Consider the following 19,241-nt stretch of genomic DNA (forward strand, 5'->3'; position numbering starts at 1 on the left):
TTTACCTTTACCAGAAGAGAGGAATGCCTTCCCTAAATGGTTCCTTATTCCATGTTTGACTTTATCCATGTAAATATGCTGTGTGAATAGACCGTTTCAGAGCTGCATTTGTCCAGTCCTGTAAAGTGCTGCTATCTTGTTAAGAAGACTGAAAGTTGACTAGCTTACCATGTTCATACAATCGTGGGAAGTTAATTCTGGAGCCATTCTGACTATAAAACTTTCTATTTTAAGTGAATAATCCTTAGGAGAGTTTTAGTGTTCTGTTATCTCTGGTTGATTGGAGGCACCAAGTTCCATATCCATGAATACTTGAATGGGGCGATGGAATTCCTTGCTTAAGCAATTATGTTTGTTTTTAAAAAATATTTTATTTTGACAAAGTAATAATCATAAATACAAATAAAAATGTGCACCCCACCACCAAGACCATTCCGTTGTAACTACCCAACCTCACAAAATTTCAATACCTCTTGCGATGGTTTGACCCCTTTCCGTTTTAACAGTACAAATTCTACAAATACCCTCCGTATCTCCTCAAAATCATTTCTCCTGCATATTCCCCATCTTACCTTAATGGCACATGTTAATTTATCCTTCATAGCCATATCCCACACCTCTTTATATCATTCTTCCGTTTTGTATTCTGCTTGCCCCTTCCGATTCCTAGCTATCATAATGTGTGCAGCTGTCAGTAAATTTGTGAGCAAGTCCTTCCTAGCCTACGAACCTTCCACCCCATCGTAAATGGATAATAAAGCTACCTCTGGACTTTTGGTCAGCTTTAAACCAGTGATCGCTGTTATCTCATTAAACACCCTTTGCCAAAAATTGGCACATATTTACACCCCCACCATATGTGAACATAATTCCCGGTTTCCTGGCATCCCCTCCAACATAACACCAAATTTTCTTTGTTTATTTGATTTAATCTGACTGGTGTTAAATACCATCTCCAAACTAATTTATATATATATTTTATTCTATGCAAGTAGATAAATAGGTATTGCTGTCGCGGGAAGGTAAATGGCGTTTCCATGCGCTTTGGTTTCCGTCACAGTACCCCGTTGCGCCCGAATCGGTTTTGTCATGCTGGCCACGACCCGTAAAGCTCTCTGTGGACAAACGCCGGCTCCCTTGGCCTGAAAGCGAGATGAGCGCCTCAAATCCCATAGTCGCCTTTGACTGGACTTAACTGTCCAGGGGTCCTTTACCTTTTACCTCTTGCAATTCTTGATGTGCGTCCTACTGCCTTGCTACCTGCTTTGAAATATACTTTTTAGTAAGACATGAGCACAGTCGTTGAAGTCTCCGGAAAGGTAAGGAAACAAAGACAAAGTTTCGTTTTGCAAAAATATATTAATATTTATAAAATATTAACTCAGTTACATCGTTGTGCATTGTTGAAAGCGTATATACACAGTGTGCTAAAAAGACTGTAATATTGAGATATATATATATATATATATATATATATATATATATATATATATATATATTTCCACACATTTAGTGCATCAGCAAGAGTTGGTGTTTTGGTGATATTTGCAGTTGCAAAATATGGCCTCCGATTCAGTCAGATATTGAGTATCCAGATTAATATTTGGAGAACAGTGAATGAAGGACTTGTGCAAACATAGCCCATAATTTATACTGCAGTTCTCATCTTCCTTCCACCTGTCGTTTTTGTAGCATTCACACCCACCAACTTCTTCTTCTTCTTTTGCCTTGACTTTTTCCCGCCTCTGCAAAGCAAGGCAAATAATCTTGAGCACTGCACTTTCAAATCTATAAAACTGGAAATGTGAACTGCAATAAATAGCTGCCGGAGGGAAGATATAAAGAAGGGATGTTTGGAATCCCTCCCTTTAAAAATATATATTCAGAACCTTTATGGATGTTGACACTGTAAGTACATAGTAGATAATGGTAGGATGAACTTACTGGTGTATTCTCCTAACGACATGTAGATTAGGGCATGTGGCGCGTTTATGGTCTGTCGCTCCACAAATGAAGCATCCCGTCTCAGATCCAGCGTCAGCATTCTTACAAGAGTGACTCGGCAGAGCACAGCGACCACAGACGCCGCAATGAATCCAAGCTGTGAAGGGCGGGAAAAGTAACAATGAAAATGTGTAAGTTGTTAAATTCTGTGAGAATTCCAGCCACTGGGATCATTTCCTGCAACCCTTAAGGGGAATACAGTGGTATCTCGGGTTACATACACTTCAGGTTACATACGCTTCAGGTTACATACGCTTCAGGCTACAGACTCCGCTAACCCAGAAATAGTGCTTCAAGTTAAGAACTTTGCTTCGGGATGAGAACAGAAATCGAGCTCCAGCAGTGCAGCAGCAGTGGGAGGCCCCATTAGCTAAAGTGGTGCTTCAGGTTAAGAACAGTTTCAGGTTAAGTACGGACCTCTGGAAAGAATTAAGTACTTAACCCGAGGTACCACTGTACCCTGTTCAGGTCTCTAGCCAGCCTAGGAAAGAGTGGGCAACAAAATTCAAAAGGAGCCATGTTCTTCCACAACACAGATGAAAACTCTGGGCTGTAGAATCTTAAAATTGGAAGGGACCCCAGGGTCATCTAGTCCAACCCCCTGTCAAAGTCCCTTATTGATTAAGGGTATTTGTTTAGAGTCTGTCTTGTTGAGTATAGCTGCTTAACATTTTTAATAGTTTGAGCTTGATCTTTTTATTGCAAATTTGATGGTAAAAAGTGATCATTTGTAATACTTACAGGGTTTTACACATTTTTTGCAAAGGGAACAATGCGTCCAACGTCTCCCATCCTATTTGAAAAATAATAAAAGTTGTATATAGTTTAAAAATGGAAAAATTTAGCACTCCTGTTTTTAATCCCCCCCCTCCTGCTTTAATACAAATGTCCCCTTTTTCCTTGCACACATGGCATATCTTCCTTGACTAGAAGAGCAAAATGTTATTTTCTTTCTCGATATTCCTCTTACAGGCCACATTGTTAGAAAGAAATGTGCTAATCCAAAGTGGGCAAGTCTGTATCCCCTTGCAGTCACACAAAAATGCTATTCTGCAAGATACGTACTAAAGTTGAGGACCAAGTCTTGCTAAAACTCTTTCTAAACACACTTACTTTTGATGTGCACGAATCACAGATTTCACAGTGCTGGTTGTCTGAACTAACGAACCGCTGGCAGATGGAGCAAAACCTGGCAGACCCAGAAAAAACAATTAAAATTCTTAGTCAGCTGTAAGGAATATTCACGATACAGCGCTACAAGTAAGTAAAGAGATTTCTCAATAGGCCACACAAACACTTTGTAAACACTATTTTTTTATAAAGTAAAATTCAAAAACCTTTTAGCTCCTCTCAGGTTAAGCAAAAGCTGTACCTGTATCCTTCTTCCACAGGAAGCACTATCAAATGTGGTGAAATGTTGGTAAATATACGAACTGGGGACTGTTTACGACCTGTTTTTCCGTGCTTATAAAGGGCATGATTATCATAGTCCACCTAGAAAATAAAAGACAACAGAGGAGTTGAAACACACTGAAAAGCTTTTATCAGCTAAATTCCAAGTCAGGAAAGAGTCCTCGTGTACATTTTCAATCTATTCTTTACCTATGCTTATAATATTTAGAAGTCCAGTTCCCCAAAGACAAGAAAAGAGCAAGATTAGGGTGCCACTGTTTTCATATTTTAGTCCCATCAGTAGCTCCACTGAAAAGCCTGTCTAGAATGATAACGTGTGTGACTTTGGAGAGAGTGAAATATTCTGTATACCAGTAGTCTTCAGCCTTTTCAGAGGCTGAATCCACCTCCAAAATTGTTGTTGGGACGAATTTTTTTTAAAAAATTACAATGCATTTTTATAGTGGGTTCTTAAAGACCAATGCTCTACATTGTCTCCCGTTGCAGCACAAAAAGCATCAGTCAGAACAGGAAATTCAGAGTGCTCCTAGCCAACACAAAATAAATTACCAGAGTCCATATCCACCATGAAATGACTAGCTTTAGAAAAAAGAATGCTTTTTTTTTTTTTTAACTTCACAATACCACTTCTCTGGGCCCATACCTGATAATCCAGCATACTGAAATTTGGAAAAAATTCAAGAATGCGTGACTCAAAGAAGTATGGAAATATCCAAAGTATGGGTAAGCTGTTGTCGCTAGGATCTAGGAGAGCAAAGGAAATAAAAAATTACTTTTCATCACATAAAGGAACAGATAATAAAAATCTGCAAGCGCTGCCTGAAAGCACATAAACCTGTAAACAGTTTTGTAATGGCTGTTGTCCCTTGTTCTTCATATAAAGCTTTAACGGATGAGTACAAATGGCAAATATCGCCTGCATTGCTGCATTGTATTTGTCCAGCAAACATATACCATTTGGAATTAGAAAAGCTGCCTTCATTTTTCTAATATCAAATTGATCAGAAATCAGAAATAGTTACCTGCACCTCCTGTTTGTCTCCACATTGCAATCAGCTTTTTGAAACTAAATGCCAAAGCTTCAACCAAGCCCCCAAAGGGAGGATCAGCCACCATGATGACGTCTTTCCCATTGTCCTCCTGCAAGAATTTCTCACATATCTCATAAGCAGCCTGCAAGAGATCAGAGACAACTTCCATTTCAAACTAAGTGGTGATCTGCCAGTCAACCTCTAGGAATCACTTTGTAATCTCTGAAGTAGTGAAAAACGTTTCTAAGGCATGAATTTAAAAGTATGATATCCCTATACATTCTATTTACATGCAATTATGGCTGATTGCCGAAGAATTGATGCTTTTGAATTATGGTGCTGAAGGAGACTCTTGAGAGTCCCATGGAGAAGATCAAACCTATCCATTCTTCAGGAAATCAGCCCTGGGTGCTCACTGGAAGGACAGATCCTGAAGCTGAGGCTCCAATACTTTGGCCACCTCATGAGAAGAGAAGACTCCCTGGAAAAAACCCTGATGTTGGGAAAGATGGAGGGCACAAGGAGAAGGGGACAACAGAGGAAGAGATGGTTGGATAGTGTTCTCGAAGCTACCAGCATGAGTTTGACCAAACTGCGGGAGGCAGTGGAAGACAGAAGTGCCTGGCATGCTCTGGTCCATGGGGTCACGAAGAGTCGGACACGACTAAATGACTAAACAACAACAATAGGGACGTGGGTGGCACTGTGGTCTAAACCACAGAGCCTAGGGCTTGCCAATTGGAAGGTCATGGTTTGAATCGCCGCAACAAGCTGAGCTCCCGTTGCTTGGTCCCAGCTCCTGCCAACCTAGCAGTTCAAAAGCACGTCAAAGTGCAAGTAGATAAATAGATACCACTCCGGCGGGAAGGTAAACGGTGTTTCCATGCACTGCTCTGGTTTTGCCAGAAGTGGCTTAGTCATGCTGGCCACATGACCCAGAAGTGTTTGTGGACAAATGCCTGCTCCCTCGGCCTATAGAGCAAGATGAGCGCCGCAAGCCCAGAGTTGTCCGCGATTAGACCTAACGGTCAGGGGTACCTTTACCTTTTTATTTGTAAGCATACATAACGCCTCTCTAGCGTGTGGAATAATTTTATCTGTTTTACACCCGCATTTTATTTGAGATATTCTTGCACTGTATTTTTCTTAAAACATTTAAGCTGCAATTCTATACATGCTAACCTAGGAATAAGCCCCACTGAACTCAGCTGGGCTTCCTTCTGAGTAGCCATGTACAGGGCTGCACCTTGATGAAACAGGAGAAAAATGGAAAGAACAAACAAATGTCCGTTGCATTGACTACGCAAGTCTTTGAATCCCCAATGAGCAGGTCCCCACACAAATATGAACCTACCCGGACCCTGTGATCATCTTCCGAGGCCCTCCTTCGTGTGCCTCCTTCTCGAAAGGTCCGGAGGGTGGCAACATGAGAACAGGGCCTTCTCTGCAGTGGCTCCCCATCTGTGGAATGCTCTCCCCAGGGAGGTTTGCCTGGCGCCTTCATTATGCACATTTAGGTGCCAGGCAAAAACGTTCCTTTTCAACCAGTCCTTTGGCTGAACCGATTTACATCCTATGCCCTTTTAAAATGTGTTTTTTGGGGGGTTGCTATTGTTTTATTTTTATTAGGTATCTTGTGGTTTTATATCTTGATTTTATTCTGCAAACCGCCCTGAGAACCCCGGGTATAGAAATTCAATAAATAACAATAAATAAATAACAATAAATATCTGCTTAGCTCCTAATGTTCATTCAAAGAAATGAGAGAAGTGCTATGTTCAACATGTAGTAGTCATACAGAATTCCCAGTATTTGGCTAGGCCTTACCTCTCCAGCAAAGAAATGGTGGTTAAACATGTTGTAATGGCAGAAGTCCTCCTCTGTATAAAACTGAGAGTACCTGTAAATTAATTATTCCCATTATATTCAAAAAAAGAAAAGAAGTCTGCAAAAAATTGACTTGTTGCCTCAAGTCAGCATGTGAAATGGCCTCAGTTTCCTGTCTTCTCTGGCCTTAAAAGTTGCCACCTACATTTCCATCAGATTCCTCTTTCTTAGTGCCTTGTCATAGAATCACAGGTTTATAGAACTGGAAGGGCCCAGGAATATCAACACATGGTCTCCCATCCAATTTGAAACCACACCAGACCCTGCTTAGCTTTGCAGATGTGTTAGCGGTTCTATTGCTGCATCACTAGGACTTTCTGCCCTTCTTTTCTCCCCTCCCCTGACCTCCAGATACCTCTTCACTTCTCAAGGTCTATTCCTGCTCCTAGGGTCCATGTGACATTCTTAAAAGAGGTGACCATTTCCCCATATCTCATAGATCAAGTCTACATCTACACAGCAGAGGGGAATAATCATTTATACTGAGTCGTAGCCAACTGCTGTGCAAAGCAAAAGAATGCACATTATCAAAGTTGGTTGTTCGACAGATTGCACAAGAAGAATCAGTTGTTTCGCAACAAGCTTCTGCCTGCACAACTGCTGCATTTTATTCCTTTTTTGCACAGCCTTTAAACTCTGCCACCTGCTAGCACAAGAGCTCTTCCGCTGGCAAACAGAGAACATTGACCATGGCCCATTGGCTAGATAAAATAAGCTTTGTGGTGGTTTTGATCAGAGGGGGAAAATAACTTTTAATAAAAGCTTACCTGAAATCAATATCTAACAAAAGGCTCTTAATGCAAATTTCCTGATCCTGCAATGTTTGGAATTTGATGAATTCATGCAGCCTAGAAAGATTAACATGAACCATTTAAATGTAAGATACGTGAATATCAAGAAAATACACAATGATACAGAATGCTCTTTTTAAACATACGAGGAAGTCACCTATTCCCCCCGCCCCCATAAAGCCATGAATCCCATGACTATATAAGTAACAGGGTACAAGCAATTCTTTACGTAACTGGAGGGATACGTAAGCGGAGGTACGACTGTACAATCATTTTAAGGTTTTGTTTCATTAGCATTCAACACTGAATGTTGGATAGGCTTTGCTAATGCTTCTGGCAAGCATCCAAAGCCACTTTTCCATTACTCAAGAGAAGGAAGTGCTATTTACTTCAATGAAGTTGTTTTAGAAATAAGTCATTATCTGTTTAAGCAACGCCAAATGCCCCAAGACTAAACCTTTTAGAACCATTAGGTCCAGTTGTGACTGACTCTGGGGTTGCGGCGCTCATCTCGCTTTATTGGCTGAGGGAGCCGGTGTACAGCTTCCGGGTCATGTGGCCAGCATGACTAAGCTGCTTCTGGCGAACCAGAGCAGCGCACGGAAACGCCGTTTACCTTCCCACCGGAGCGGTACCTATTTATCTACTTGCACTTTGATGTGCATTCGAACTGCTAGGTTGGCAGGAGCAGGGACCGAGCAACGGGAGCTCACCCCGTCACGGGGATTTGAACCGCCGACCTTCTGATCGGCAAGTCCTAGGCTCTGTGATTTAACCCACAGCACCACCCGCGTCCCTTATCTGTTTAAGCAACGCCAAATGCCTCAAGACAAAGCCTTTTAGAACCCTAAGAGGTACCAATTTCCAGGTCCCACTAGGACCAAATACAGTGGCGCACGGGATCCGTTCTGGAGCTCCAGTCTTATCCCGAGGAATTCACAACTGGAGGTGCATGTTCTGCACATGCAAGCGGTGCGTAGAGCACTTGTGCGCATGCAGCAAAACCCGGGAAAATGCTTCCAGGTTTGCCTCCTGAAGGATACGCAACCAGAGGTGTGTGTATCCAGGGGTACTACTGTATACTTACTGACTTACCTTGGGGTGCCAACACAAAGCACCCTTTTAAAACCCAGCGTAGTGATAAGGTCCAGCAGGAACTGGCAGCTTCTCTCGGTGAACAGGTATTGTGCGTTTGTCTTCTTATTCTCCAGAGGGATGAGGAGCTGGCTAGGCCTTTTCAGATGGGCAACAGAGACGTCACTAAAGACTTGATGCCCCAGGTGTCTTCCCCACTCTGATGGCAACAGCAGCAGCTGGCATTCTCTGCAAAACCTCCTTTCCGACTGTGGCAACGCTACATACTCCTTGTACCTTATATTTGAACACAAATTGTAAATCTGTCACAGAGCTGTAACGGCATTTGATTGCCTTCGTCCTCTGTTAGCCTCACCTCCAACTCCTTACCCTAAGAGTGTCTCTCCACCCATCTAGATCAGGGGTAGGCAAACTAAGGCCCGTGGGCTGGATCCGGCCCAATCGCCTTCTCAATCCAGCCCGCAGACGGCTCAGGAATCAGTGTGTTTTTACATGAGTAGAATGTGTGCTTTTATTTAAAATGCATCTCTGGGTTATTTGTGGGGCACAGGAATTCATTCATTATTTTTTTCAAGATATAGTCCGGCCTACCACATGGTCTGAGGGACAGTGGACTGGCCCACGGCTGGAAAAGGTTACTGACCCCTGATCTAGATGAACTCTGCTTGTGCATGCTAAAGTTGAGATTCTTTGCGGGGAGCCGGTGATCTACCAGTGATCTACCACAGACATCCAGTGATCTACTGGGTAGATCACGATCTACCTGTTGGACGTGCCTGGTCTAAGATAAAATTATATGGAAATGATATATCAATGGTATCTAACACCGAGGAAGTTGGCAGAAATGCATAAATCTAAATCAAATAAGTGTTGGAAATGTAATGAGAAAGAAGATTCTTTCTATCATTATGTGGTGGCCTTATAGTAAGGTCAAAGCTTACTGGGAAATGATATATAATGAAATGAAAAGGATGTTTAAAATAACCTTTGTAAATAAACTCAGAAGCTTTTCTTTTGGGAATTATAGGGACAGAACTACCGGAAATGTATAGAAACCTATTCATGTATGCTACTGCAGCAGCAAGAATGTTACAGTGGTACCTCGGGTTACATAAGCTTCAGGTTACAGACTCCGCTAACCCAGAAATAGTGCTTCAGGTTAAGAACTTTGCTTCAGGATGAGAACAGAAATCGTGTTCCGGCGACGCAGCGGCAGCAGGAGGCCCCATTAGCTAAAGTGGTGCTTCAGGTTAAGAACAGTTTCAGGTTAAGAACAGACCTCCAGAACGAATTAAGTTCTTAACCCGAGGTACCACTGTACTTGCCCCAAAATGGAAAGAAGCAGGAGTCCCAGTAAAGGAAGAATGGATACAAAAACTTATGGTGTATGCAGAAATGGCAAAACTTACCAGGAGAATAAGAAATCAAGAAAACATGAATGGAAACGGTTAATTGAATATTTACAGAAAAATTATAAATAGATAAAAACATGGGCAGGATTATTGTAACAACCTGCGGCTTTGTAAGAGAATGTATTTAAAGAAGATGAATAAATGAGCAAATTAAGTTAATTTGGATATGCAGAAGGCATTGAAAATAAATTTAAGGAACTGCAGAAAGAGGGGGATGGAAGTCGAGTTTTGAAATGTCAAAATGAATGTAAAATTAGTGAAATGTATAAAACTAGTGAAATGTATAAAGTACAAATAAATAAACAAAAGATTCCCTGGAGCAAAGAGGGGGAAATTCCTTTCTGCAAGGAGAAATCTCTTGCACTAGGCAGTACAGGAACACCAAATACTACCCCTGGTTTTTTGTTTTTTTTTTTAAAAAAGGAATACTGATTCATTCAAATAAAAATAATAATTGTATAGGTACCTCTCTACATTGTCTCTGTGAGATAATAATGGTTGATGGCGTTGGTTGTAAATTTCCCGTGCTGAAAGTCTAGCTTCTGATACCTGAGGAAACCGTGTATGAAATATACGTAGAAATTCAATATTTACATATTTACAATACATACAATATTTATCACAAACAGATACGGTTTTTGAGAATTCAGTCCAGCTCAAGTTTCAATTTTCTCTCTCTCAGAATCTATGGCCCACTCAGAAATTTTAAAAATCCAAATTTTGCTTCATAGTAGTCCTCAGTTCTACATACTTAAGTATTTGCTTCGTTTGGGAAGAAGAACTACTGGGATGTTTTTGCTTTTATTTTGATCATGTATTTTGAGGTTTTATATTCTGATTTTATCCTGTGAACCGCCCTGATACCTGCGGGTATAGGGTGGTATACAAATTTAATTTAATAATAATAACAATAATAATAATAATGCAAAATGTGGATTTTTTGCTAAATGACTGAAACATGACTTCAGATGTGCACATTCACTGGTTCTCTCTTCTAAAGTCTTCAGCCAATTTCCCCATTTTCTCCCCTTCTTTTACAGTGGTGCCCCGCAAGACGAATGCCTCGCAAGACGGAAAACCCGCTGGACGAAAGGGTTTTCCGTTTTTGAGCTGCTTTGCAAGACGAATTTCCCTATGGGCTTGCTTCGCAAGACGAAAACATCTTGCGAGTGTTCCGATTTTTTTCCGCTCCCCCCCTTTTTCTAAGCCGCTAAGCCGCTAATAGCCTTTTAGCCGCTAATCCGCTAAGCCTTTAATAGCCGCTAATCCGCTAACAGCGCTAAGCCGCTAATAGGGTTGCTTTGCAAGACGAAAAAACCGCTAGACGAAGAGACTCGCGGAACGGATTATTTTCGTCTTGCGAGGCACCACTGTATGTCAAATGTCTGCCAATGACACACAGCTTAAAAAAACACACCACTGAGTAATGCTTTTTTCCTGGGGGTACGCATACTCTGTAACATTTTGTGAATCTAAGTTTGGCTTCATTGAGGGGCAGTATTTCAATGAGGAGAAAAATGAGAGTGCCCCTAAACATTTTTTTTTAAGAAAAAAAGCACTGCGACTGAGTATTCTTTAGAGTACCTAGTTTTCATATGGGCACACTACTGTAGTATGAATTCCTGCGGTTCTGCAAGATACTTAACTGTCCAGCTGTATTGGTGAACAAAATTCCAGCAATATGTAGATACCAATATATAAAGGTACCAGCTATATATCACACCTTAACATTTATGAGGAAGTCTCTTATGAGTCGGATCCCATTTAAAATCGAGCTGTTCTTAATGCTTTGAGAAGACCTGTTGAAATCAGTGAGATGACTCAGTCCTGCCTACCTTAAATCACATTGATTTCAATCAGGGTGACTAAAAATCAATGATTTTCTTTAAAAAAATTTAAAGAAATGGATTTTTTAGAAATTTAAATTGGATTTTTAAAATAAAATGCTTTTGGAGGAAAAATCTTTCTAAAGATAGTTTTCTATTTAAGTTACATTGTAGTCCAAAGGCTATTCATCAGGAAATAAGGATTTGTTTTAAGTTTTTCATGTGTGCTAAAACTCAGTCTAAGTTTAAAAATAAAATATAAAATTAACCACATAAGTTAACAAACATGGATACATATGCTATAATGTTATTGTTTTGGTTAAATAAATTGTTTAAATTGTTATTAAGGAAATGATTATTTTTCTCCTTCCAATAAAGTACAGCAGAAAAGTTTTCCAACTAAAAACACTTAACTTATTAAACCTCACAATAATTTCATAATTATCTGTCTATGTATTTCTAATAGTATAACCAAATCAGTAATTTTTGATATAACTGTAAAAACTGCTCTGAAAATTTATTATTCCAAAAATGAAACCTTCATCTGGTTGTAAATATTAAGATTATACCATCAAGAATGAGTCTTTCTGTAAAAAAATGATTTAAATCAAGTCTTACTGACTAGTGATTTAAATCGTGTTTTAAATTGATTTATTTTAAATCAAATCCACCCTGATTTTAATGGGGCTAAGTATGATTGTATCTGGATCTAACCCTACGATTCCACTCCTTAGCAAGCCCTTTGCTCACCAGAACTCTACAAACTGAGAATACAAACCACAGTTAAATACTGTGTGTGCTTAATCCTCTAACGAAAATCAATGCAATTTAAGAGTGTTCAGATTTGGTGTTTTGACAATGTTCTTGAGGATTAAATGTATCAACCGTACTGTTAAAACCTTTATTCTTTCTGTATACCTTTTCATCTTCCCACTGAAAAAAGTTACAGTCTCTTCTTTCTCTGCAAGCAGAGCAAGCGTAAAATCTCCTTCCCTCTTCTTTTCCTCGAACAATCTTTGCAAACAGAAGGGTGGGGCCTAAGAGAGAAAAGCATTGAAAGATCTATATTCCGAAAACACTGGAATTATTTTTTTTCTGGGGGCAGGAATAATAGAGTCTTGCAACAAGCAATAGCAATAGTCAATGTTTGAGATTGATAACAAAAATAAACTTAAGTTGATGCCCCAATGAATCAGGTACAGCTCGTTCCCACTTAAGTCATTGAAATATAGGCTCTTAAATAAAAAACAGTACATTATTCTTAAAAGATTAAGTGCATCAAAGGAAGACTTTCAAGATCTCACTTGACCTGTCAGCAATCTTTGGGGGATACTGGCAAGGGAGAAAGTATTTAGAAGAAACTGACTGAACTTGGGTGAAATCGGGTCCTCCCTTAAAGAGGGCACGTATTGTGGTGAGACCTGGAAACCGAAACCCTGTGTTGTGGGTGGGTACAATTGGTCAGCCACAACACCCGATTGGTAGGTCCCTCGTAAAGGTGAAGGTAAAGGAACCCCTGACCATTAGGTCCAGTTGTGGCTGACTCTGGGGTTGCGGCGCTCATCTTGCTTTAATGGCTGAGGGAGCCAGCGTACAGCTTCCAGGTCATGTGGCCAGCATGACTAAGCCGCTTCTGGCGAACCAGAGCAGCACACGGAAACGCCGTTTACCTTCCCGCCGGAGTGGTACCTATTTATCTACCTGCACTTTGACGTGCTTTTGAACTGCTAGGTTGGCAGGAGCAGGGACCGAGCAACGGGAGCTCACCCTGTCGCGGGGATTTGAACCGCCGACCTTCTGATCGGCAAGTCCTAGGCTCAGTGGTTTAACCCACAGCGCCACCCGCGTCCCTCGTAGCTGGGTGCAATCTGGCCAATGGGACACAATCCAAACTGTTTGAGGGACCTATTTATGCCCATGCACGTGACCCAGAGCTTCCTCTTTCGGCGTGTGCATTCGGAACACCTGCCCACCTCTCCCTACTTTTCAGGCTTTGCGCTTGACCTTGCAATGCCGTCCTGTGTCATCTGTCGTTGGGACAGGGGCACGGCAGGAATTTCCCCCACTTGGCTGATTGGCTGTTGCCATTTGGGTTTCGCCTGCCATGTAGCAAATCGTCACAACTTGTAAGGTTGCAGATAGGCTCTGGTTCAGGTGATAGGGATGGGAGAACGCTCTCGCCATCCCTATGTGAAGGGTATTCAATTAATGGAATCCAGGGACTCGATGGTTTGGTCAACCCCTGTGAGGGGGTTGTGCCCGTGCCTGATTCCAGGGGGACATTTGGGTGGCGGAGATAGCCTGTTCCCGGCTTTCCACTTATCCAGGTGTTCAGCCTTGGCTGACCTATGCTGGTGCTCTGGGTCAGCGCTACCTGCAACGGTGCAGGGACCTAGTCCAACCAGAAGCCTATGCAACCAGTCACTTTCTGTAAGCAATAAAGTTGTGGCCTAAATTCTGCCAAAAGCCAAAACCAAAATTTGAGTCAAGTGTGTATTTATTTGGCAAGAGTGTTGTTAGCCCAGAAATGGAAACAAGAAGAAATTCCGACGAAAGAAGAATGGTAGACGGAATTAATGGACTATGCAGAATTGGACAAAATGACAGGGAGGATTCGAAATCTGCGGGACCAGAGATTTACAGAAGATTGAAAGAAGAAGTATATGAATTATTTGAAGAGCAACTGTAATCAACAAATTACGCTAGTAGGATTACAAGAAGTTTTGTAAGGAGAAATATACAAAATGTTACAAAGGAGGAAAAGATAGAGATATTGGTTATGAGTTTGAAATGTAATAGGGAAGATAAGAAATGCATACTGAGAGATTAGATTGGAAAATTTTCAGACAGGATTGATGGAAGGAAAAAAATTGAATAAGATGTAAAAGTATGTTTAATTATTGTGGGAAATGATATGTTAAAAAACTAATTAAAAATAATATGCAAAAAAAAAGGTGTGCATTTATTTAGTGGGAGGTTTCTGGGTCTGAACACGCAAATTTAAGGCCTACACTAAAATACTGAGGCGGGTGGAAATAAATGTTGGTGGATTCCAAAAATAAACTTGAACTGATCCTTGAAGCAAGTCTGCTTAGCAACGAGAATTCTCCCGGCAACAGATTCTTTATCTGGGCATGTCTGGGGGAGGAGAGAGCCTGTTTCTCTGTCCACATGGCTGCAGGGAACAGAGAGGATTAAAATCTCTCTATATAGTTCTTTTTCTTTTTTTACGTAGACCAGTAAGGATACAGAGTTCTGCAACTCGTAATATAAATTAAAACTTTGGAGAAAACCAGCGCTTTATCTGAAAGAGAAGAAAAAACTTCCAACTTCTTTCTCACAGCCATGCCAGTAGGATGGGGACTGTGTGAGACTGAATCTAAATCAGAGTTTCCCAACCGGTGTTCCGCGGCACACTAGTGTGCCGCGAGACGTTGCCTGGTGTGCCGTGGGAGGGAGGCGGGCGAGGCGGGCGGCGAGAGGCGGGGCGGTGGTGGTGAGGAGAGGCCGCCCAGCGCGGGGCTCTCGCCGTCTGCCTGCCTGGCTGCCTGCGTGGCGCTGACGTCACGGGGCTGTAACGTGCCCCACATAGGCACACGCGGGGCGGTGAGCGAGCTCCCTCCCACATCCCATCGCCGCTTGCTTCGGCCGGCCTACTGGGCTGTCGCAGGCAGAAGGCCTGCGCATGCGCGAGGTTTTCGCGCCTTCGGGATTCCCTTCACGCCTTCCTCCTCCCGGGTCCTTGAGAGCGCGGGAAGCGGCAGCGCGAGACCGGCATTGAGCCTGGCAGGTATTGCGCTTGCCAAGGCAGTCATTTGGGAAATGAAAACTTGCAAAGCAAGCAACCAGTTCAATCTGAAGTACGTGTATGCTTAATATCCTGTATCTGAAACCTGTTCTGCCCCCTCCCCCACACTTGGTGCCATTTTCATCTACACATGCAGCAGAGTAAGTTGACCCAGAATAGTACCAATTCAGATGGCAGATGGGAGAATGACAGTGCTGAATGCTTTCCCATGTAGAACAGTCCCTGCAAATAAAAACCTAGCATATTTGGAAGAGGGATGCTAGCCTAACCATTACCTTCTATGCTGTTACTATTTTTTTATTTTTTTTTACATAAGTAAAAAGTGACCTTTCCCCATCTGGCATGGTGGTGTGCCTCGAGATTTTTTTTCATGAAACAAGTGTGCCTTTGCCCAAAAAGGTTGGGAAACACTGATTCTAAATCATGGGTAGGCAAACTAAGGTCCGGGGGCCGGATCTGGCCCAATCGCCTTCTCAATCCGGTCCTTGGATGGTCCGGGAATCAGCGTGTTTTTACATGTGTAGAATGTGTCCTTTTATTTAAAATGCATCTCTGGGTTATTTGTGGGTCCTGCCTGGTGTTTTTACATGAGTAGAATGTGTCTTTTTATTTAAAATGCATCTCTGGGTTATTTGTGGGGCATAGGAATTAGTTCTTTCTTTTTCCCCAAAAAATATAGTCCAGCCCCCCACAAGGTCTAAAGGACAGTGGACCGGCTCCCTGGTTCGCCAGAAGTGGCTCAGTCATGACCCGGAAGCTGTACACCGGCTCCCTCGCCCAGTAAAGCGAGATGAGCGCCGCAACCCCAGTGTTGGTCACGACGGTCAGGTGTCCCTTTACCTTCCCCCCCCCCATACAGACAGGCTCTAAACAAACGGGCAAACCCCACATCGCGGGACAGCGGCTCGGGTGCACAGAGCAGCGCGCGTGCCCTGCAACCGGGGGCGGAGCAAGCCACCAATGGTGGACACCCGGCGCGCTGCCTGCCCGTGACTCCCAAGCCTCCCCCAGCTGTGAAAACGAAGGGGGAAGGGAGGAAATGCCCCCGGCAAAGCACTGCAGCTCCCCCCTTCCCCTAACAGCTTGGGGTAGGCTTGGGAGTCGCGGGCAGGCGGTGCGCCAAATATCACCCCCCTCAGCAAAGGCACCCCGGGCGGTCCGCCCCCACCTCCGCCCGTGAGAAGAACTGAATGGTATTTATTCCTTCAGAGGATTCACCGATAGAGATGGACTACTGCTATGAGGAAAGCAGGAATATTTTCTGGGGTAACTCTGCAGTGAGATAGTAAAAGGAACCCCAAAGATTTAAGGTGCTGGTTTTGACCGTTAAAGCCCTTCACAGCCTAGGACCCTCGTACCTATAGGACCGCCTCTCCCGGTATGCCCCACGGAGGACCTTAAGGTCCATTAATAGCAACACCCTAGAGGTCCCTGGCCCTAAGGAAGTTAGATTAGCTTCAACCAGAGCCAGGGCCTTTTCAACAGTGGCCCCGGCCTGGTGGAACGCTCTGTCTCATGAGACCAGGGCCCTGCAGGATCTGCTTTCTTTCCGCAGGGCCTGTAAGACAGAGTTGTTCCGCCTGGCCTTTGGCTTGGAATCAATTTGATTCCCTCCCCCTCTTTCTTTTTCCCTTTATCCTCCTGTGAAGAGGCTGCATCTTAATGTTTTAATATTGTATTTTAATCTTGTTTTCTAAGTTGCATTTAAATCAACTTGTTATTATTGGTTGCTAGCTGCCCTGAGCCCGGTCTTGGCTGGGGAGGGCGGGGTATAAATAAAATTATTTTATTTTATTATTATTATTATTATTATTATTACAAAGGGTTGGAGCAAACAAACTGACACCATATCGGGGGTGGAGAAACTCTGGGTCAGGGAGGTCCAACAGGGCTTTTGCTTCCATTTTCCATTTTGTTTGGTTTTTTGCCTCCGTGATGCTCTGCCTTTCGTTAAGTATATTTCACATTTTATTTTCCAATTCTTCTTGGAAGAACATGACGCTACAGAAAAAATGTGGCAACCTCATTATGTAGATTAAGCGGAAAGACAACAACACATCACTAAACTGCCCAATGAAGCTAACAGAAACAAGTTAAAAAAACCACTCCAAATTCCAAATAAACTCCTAGAAAAACTGGTAGGCAATTTTTAAGCCCCACTGGGAGAAGTGACCCTGTTTTACTGCTGCAACCTGTCCCACTTAACTCAAGGGAACTTATTTCGGCTAGACAAGTTGGAATGCTAGCAGGACCAGTGGTCAAGGATGCTGGGAATTGTAGTCTCAAATCATCTGGAGGGCCGAGTTTGAGGAAGCCTGCTCTAGCCTCCCTCGCAGGGCTGTTGTAAGGAGGAAACGGGGAGGCGCAAAGCTGAAGGCTGAGCCGCCTTGAGCTCCTGGGGAGGAAAGGCGGCGTGCAAAGGCGACCATTATATGGACAGGCGAGATTTGCCAGGGGTGGGGGAAGAAAGCGGAAGAAAAGTGGGATTTGCAGCATGCGGCCATCGTTCGAGATGGGGAGGGAGGGCGACTCACCGTGAGGGCAACGGGGAGCTGGGCTGGAGGGGTCCCGATCCAGCACCACCGCCACCCCGGGGCGCTGCCCGTCTTCCATCGCGGCTTCCCCCCGGGCGGCTCTTCCTCTCCCCGATTGCAGGCGGAGCCAAATGCAAATGGCCGACAAGCGGCTGACCCGTCACTCCGCCCTTTTTTGCTGTGTTTTCCTTTTTCGCCTTCCCCCGATCCCCGCCCCACTACTCGCCATTTCGCGCCCCTTACGCGCGAGAAACACGAACAACCCTGCCAGGGAGGTCAAGGCTCAGATAGGCAGCGCGGACTCTCTGTGCGGGAAAGAGAGGAGGATTCGAACTCAAGCCTCCCCGAGCGCCCTGGTTCTTCAGCGCCTTTTTTTCAGCTCCCGAGCCGCACGCCGCCTCTCGGAGGAGGCGGCTCCCTCCGAAACCACAGGAACGAGAGTTAGGCTCTCTCTCTATCTTTTCCCTATCTCTAGCATTTATTCCTTTCGCTTTTCCCTGTCTCTAGGGTTTATTCCTGTACCTTCTCCCTATCGATAGGATTTATTCTTCTCTCTATATTTTTCCTAGCTCTAGGATCTATTCCTCTCTATCTTTTCTTCCCTATCTCTAGAATTTATTCCTCTCTCTATATTTTTCCTCTCTCTAGTGTTTACTCCTCTCTATTTTTCCTATCTGTAGGATTTATTCCTCTCTCTATTTTTTCCTATCTCTATGATCTATTCCTCTCTATCTTATTTTCCAGTCTCTAGAATTTATTCCTCTCTCTATATTTTTCTATCTCTAGGATCTATTCCTCTCTATCTTATTTTCCAATCTCTAGAATTTATTCTATATTTTTCTTATCTCTAGGATTTTCTTATCTCTAAGATTTTCTTATCTCTAGGAAGCATGTAAGCCTCTAAAACTGCATGGGAAGTACATAATGACAGAAGTCTCGCCGATGGAAGGAGGAAAAGAACACCACCACCAACTTTCACCAGTGAAGAACCTTCATGAATCATTTGCAAAGCAGCAAGTGTAGCTGCACATTAAGGAAGGCTATAATAGTCATAGCTGTCAACGTTTCCCTTTTCTAAAGGGAAATTCCCTTATTCCAAATAGGATTCCTCGCAAGAAAAGGGAAAAGTTGACAGCTATGATAGTAGTTAAGAATAAAGAGAGCCAGGTCATTCATTTATTCATTGAATTTATATACCACCCCATACCCGGAAGGGACCGAGTGGCGCTGTGGGTTAAACCATAGAGCCTAGGGCTTGCCGATCAGAGGATCAGTGGTTTGAATCCCCGCAACGGGGTGAGCTCCCGTTGCTCGGTCCCTGCTCCTGCCAACCTAGAAGTTCAAAAGTATGTCAAAGTGCAAGTAGATAGGTACCGCTCCGGCAGGAAGGTAAACGGCGTTTCCGTGCGCTGCTCTGGTTCGCCAGAAGCGGCTTAGTCA

General features: G+C 43.2%; 1 protein-coding gene and 2 long non-coding RNA genes across 3 annotated transcripts in view; 2 read left to right on the forward strand and 1 right to left on the reverse strand.

Annotated features, from left to right (window-relative positions):
* Window positions 1–1,339: 1,339 nt before the first annotated feature.
* On the reverse strand, window positions 1,340–18,014 carry ZCCHC4 (zinc finger CCHC-type containing 4). The gene is made up of 13 exons (XM_082237500.1): window positions 17,802–18,014; window positions 12,378–12,496; window positions 10,100–10,182; window positions 8,222–8,497; window positions 7,103–7,183; window positions 6,276–6,348; window positions 4,440–4,590; window positions 4,061–4,161; window positions 3,377–3,498; window positions 3,118–3,193; window positions 2,746–2,797; window positions 1,945–2,101; window positions 1,340–1,796 (listed from the first exon to the last, which is right to left on the reverse strand). Exons 1-13 carry the CDS (start codon window positions 17,878–17,880, stop codon window positions 1,649–1,651), a joined length of 1,518 nt encoding a protein of 505 aa, XP_082093626.1. The 5' UTR covers window positions 17,881–18,014; the 3' UTR covers window positions 1,340–1,648.
* Window positions 2,085–2,809, forward strand: LOC309540552. The gene is made up of 2 exons (XR_014223344.1): window positions 2,085–2,216; window positions 2,249–2,809. It is a non-coding gene; the product is annotated as an uncharacterized lncRNA (long non-coding RNA).
* Window positions 10,689–19,241, forward strand: part of LOC309540558 — a 161,687-nt gene continuing 153,134 nt past the window's right edge. The window contains exon 1 of the long non-coding RNA XR_014223350.1: window positions 10,689–11,009. This is a non-coding gene — a long non-coding RNA (uncharacterized lncRNA). The remainder of the gene's footprint in view (window positions 11,010–19,241) is intronic.

The sequence above is a fragment of the Podarcis vaucheri genome, assembly GCF_965113315.1.
Source record: "Podarcis vaucheri genome assembly, chromosome: 9".
Classification (NCBI taxonomy): domain Eukaryota; kingdom Metazoa; phylum Chordata; class Lepidosauria; order Squamata; family Lacertidae; genus Podarcis; species Podarcis vaucheri.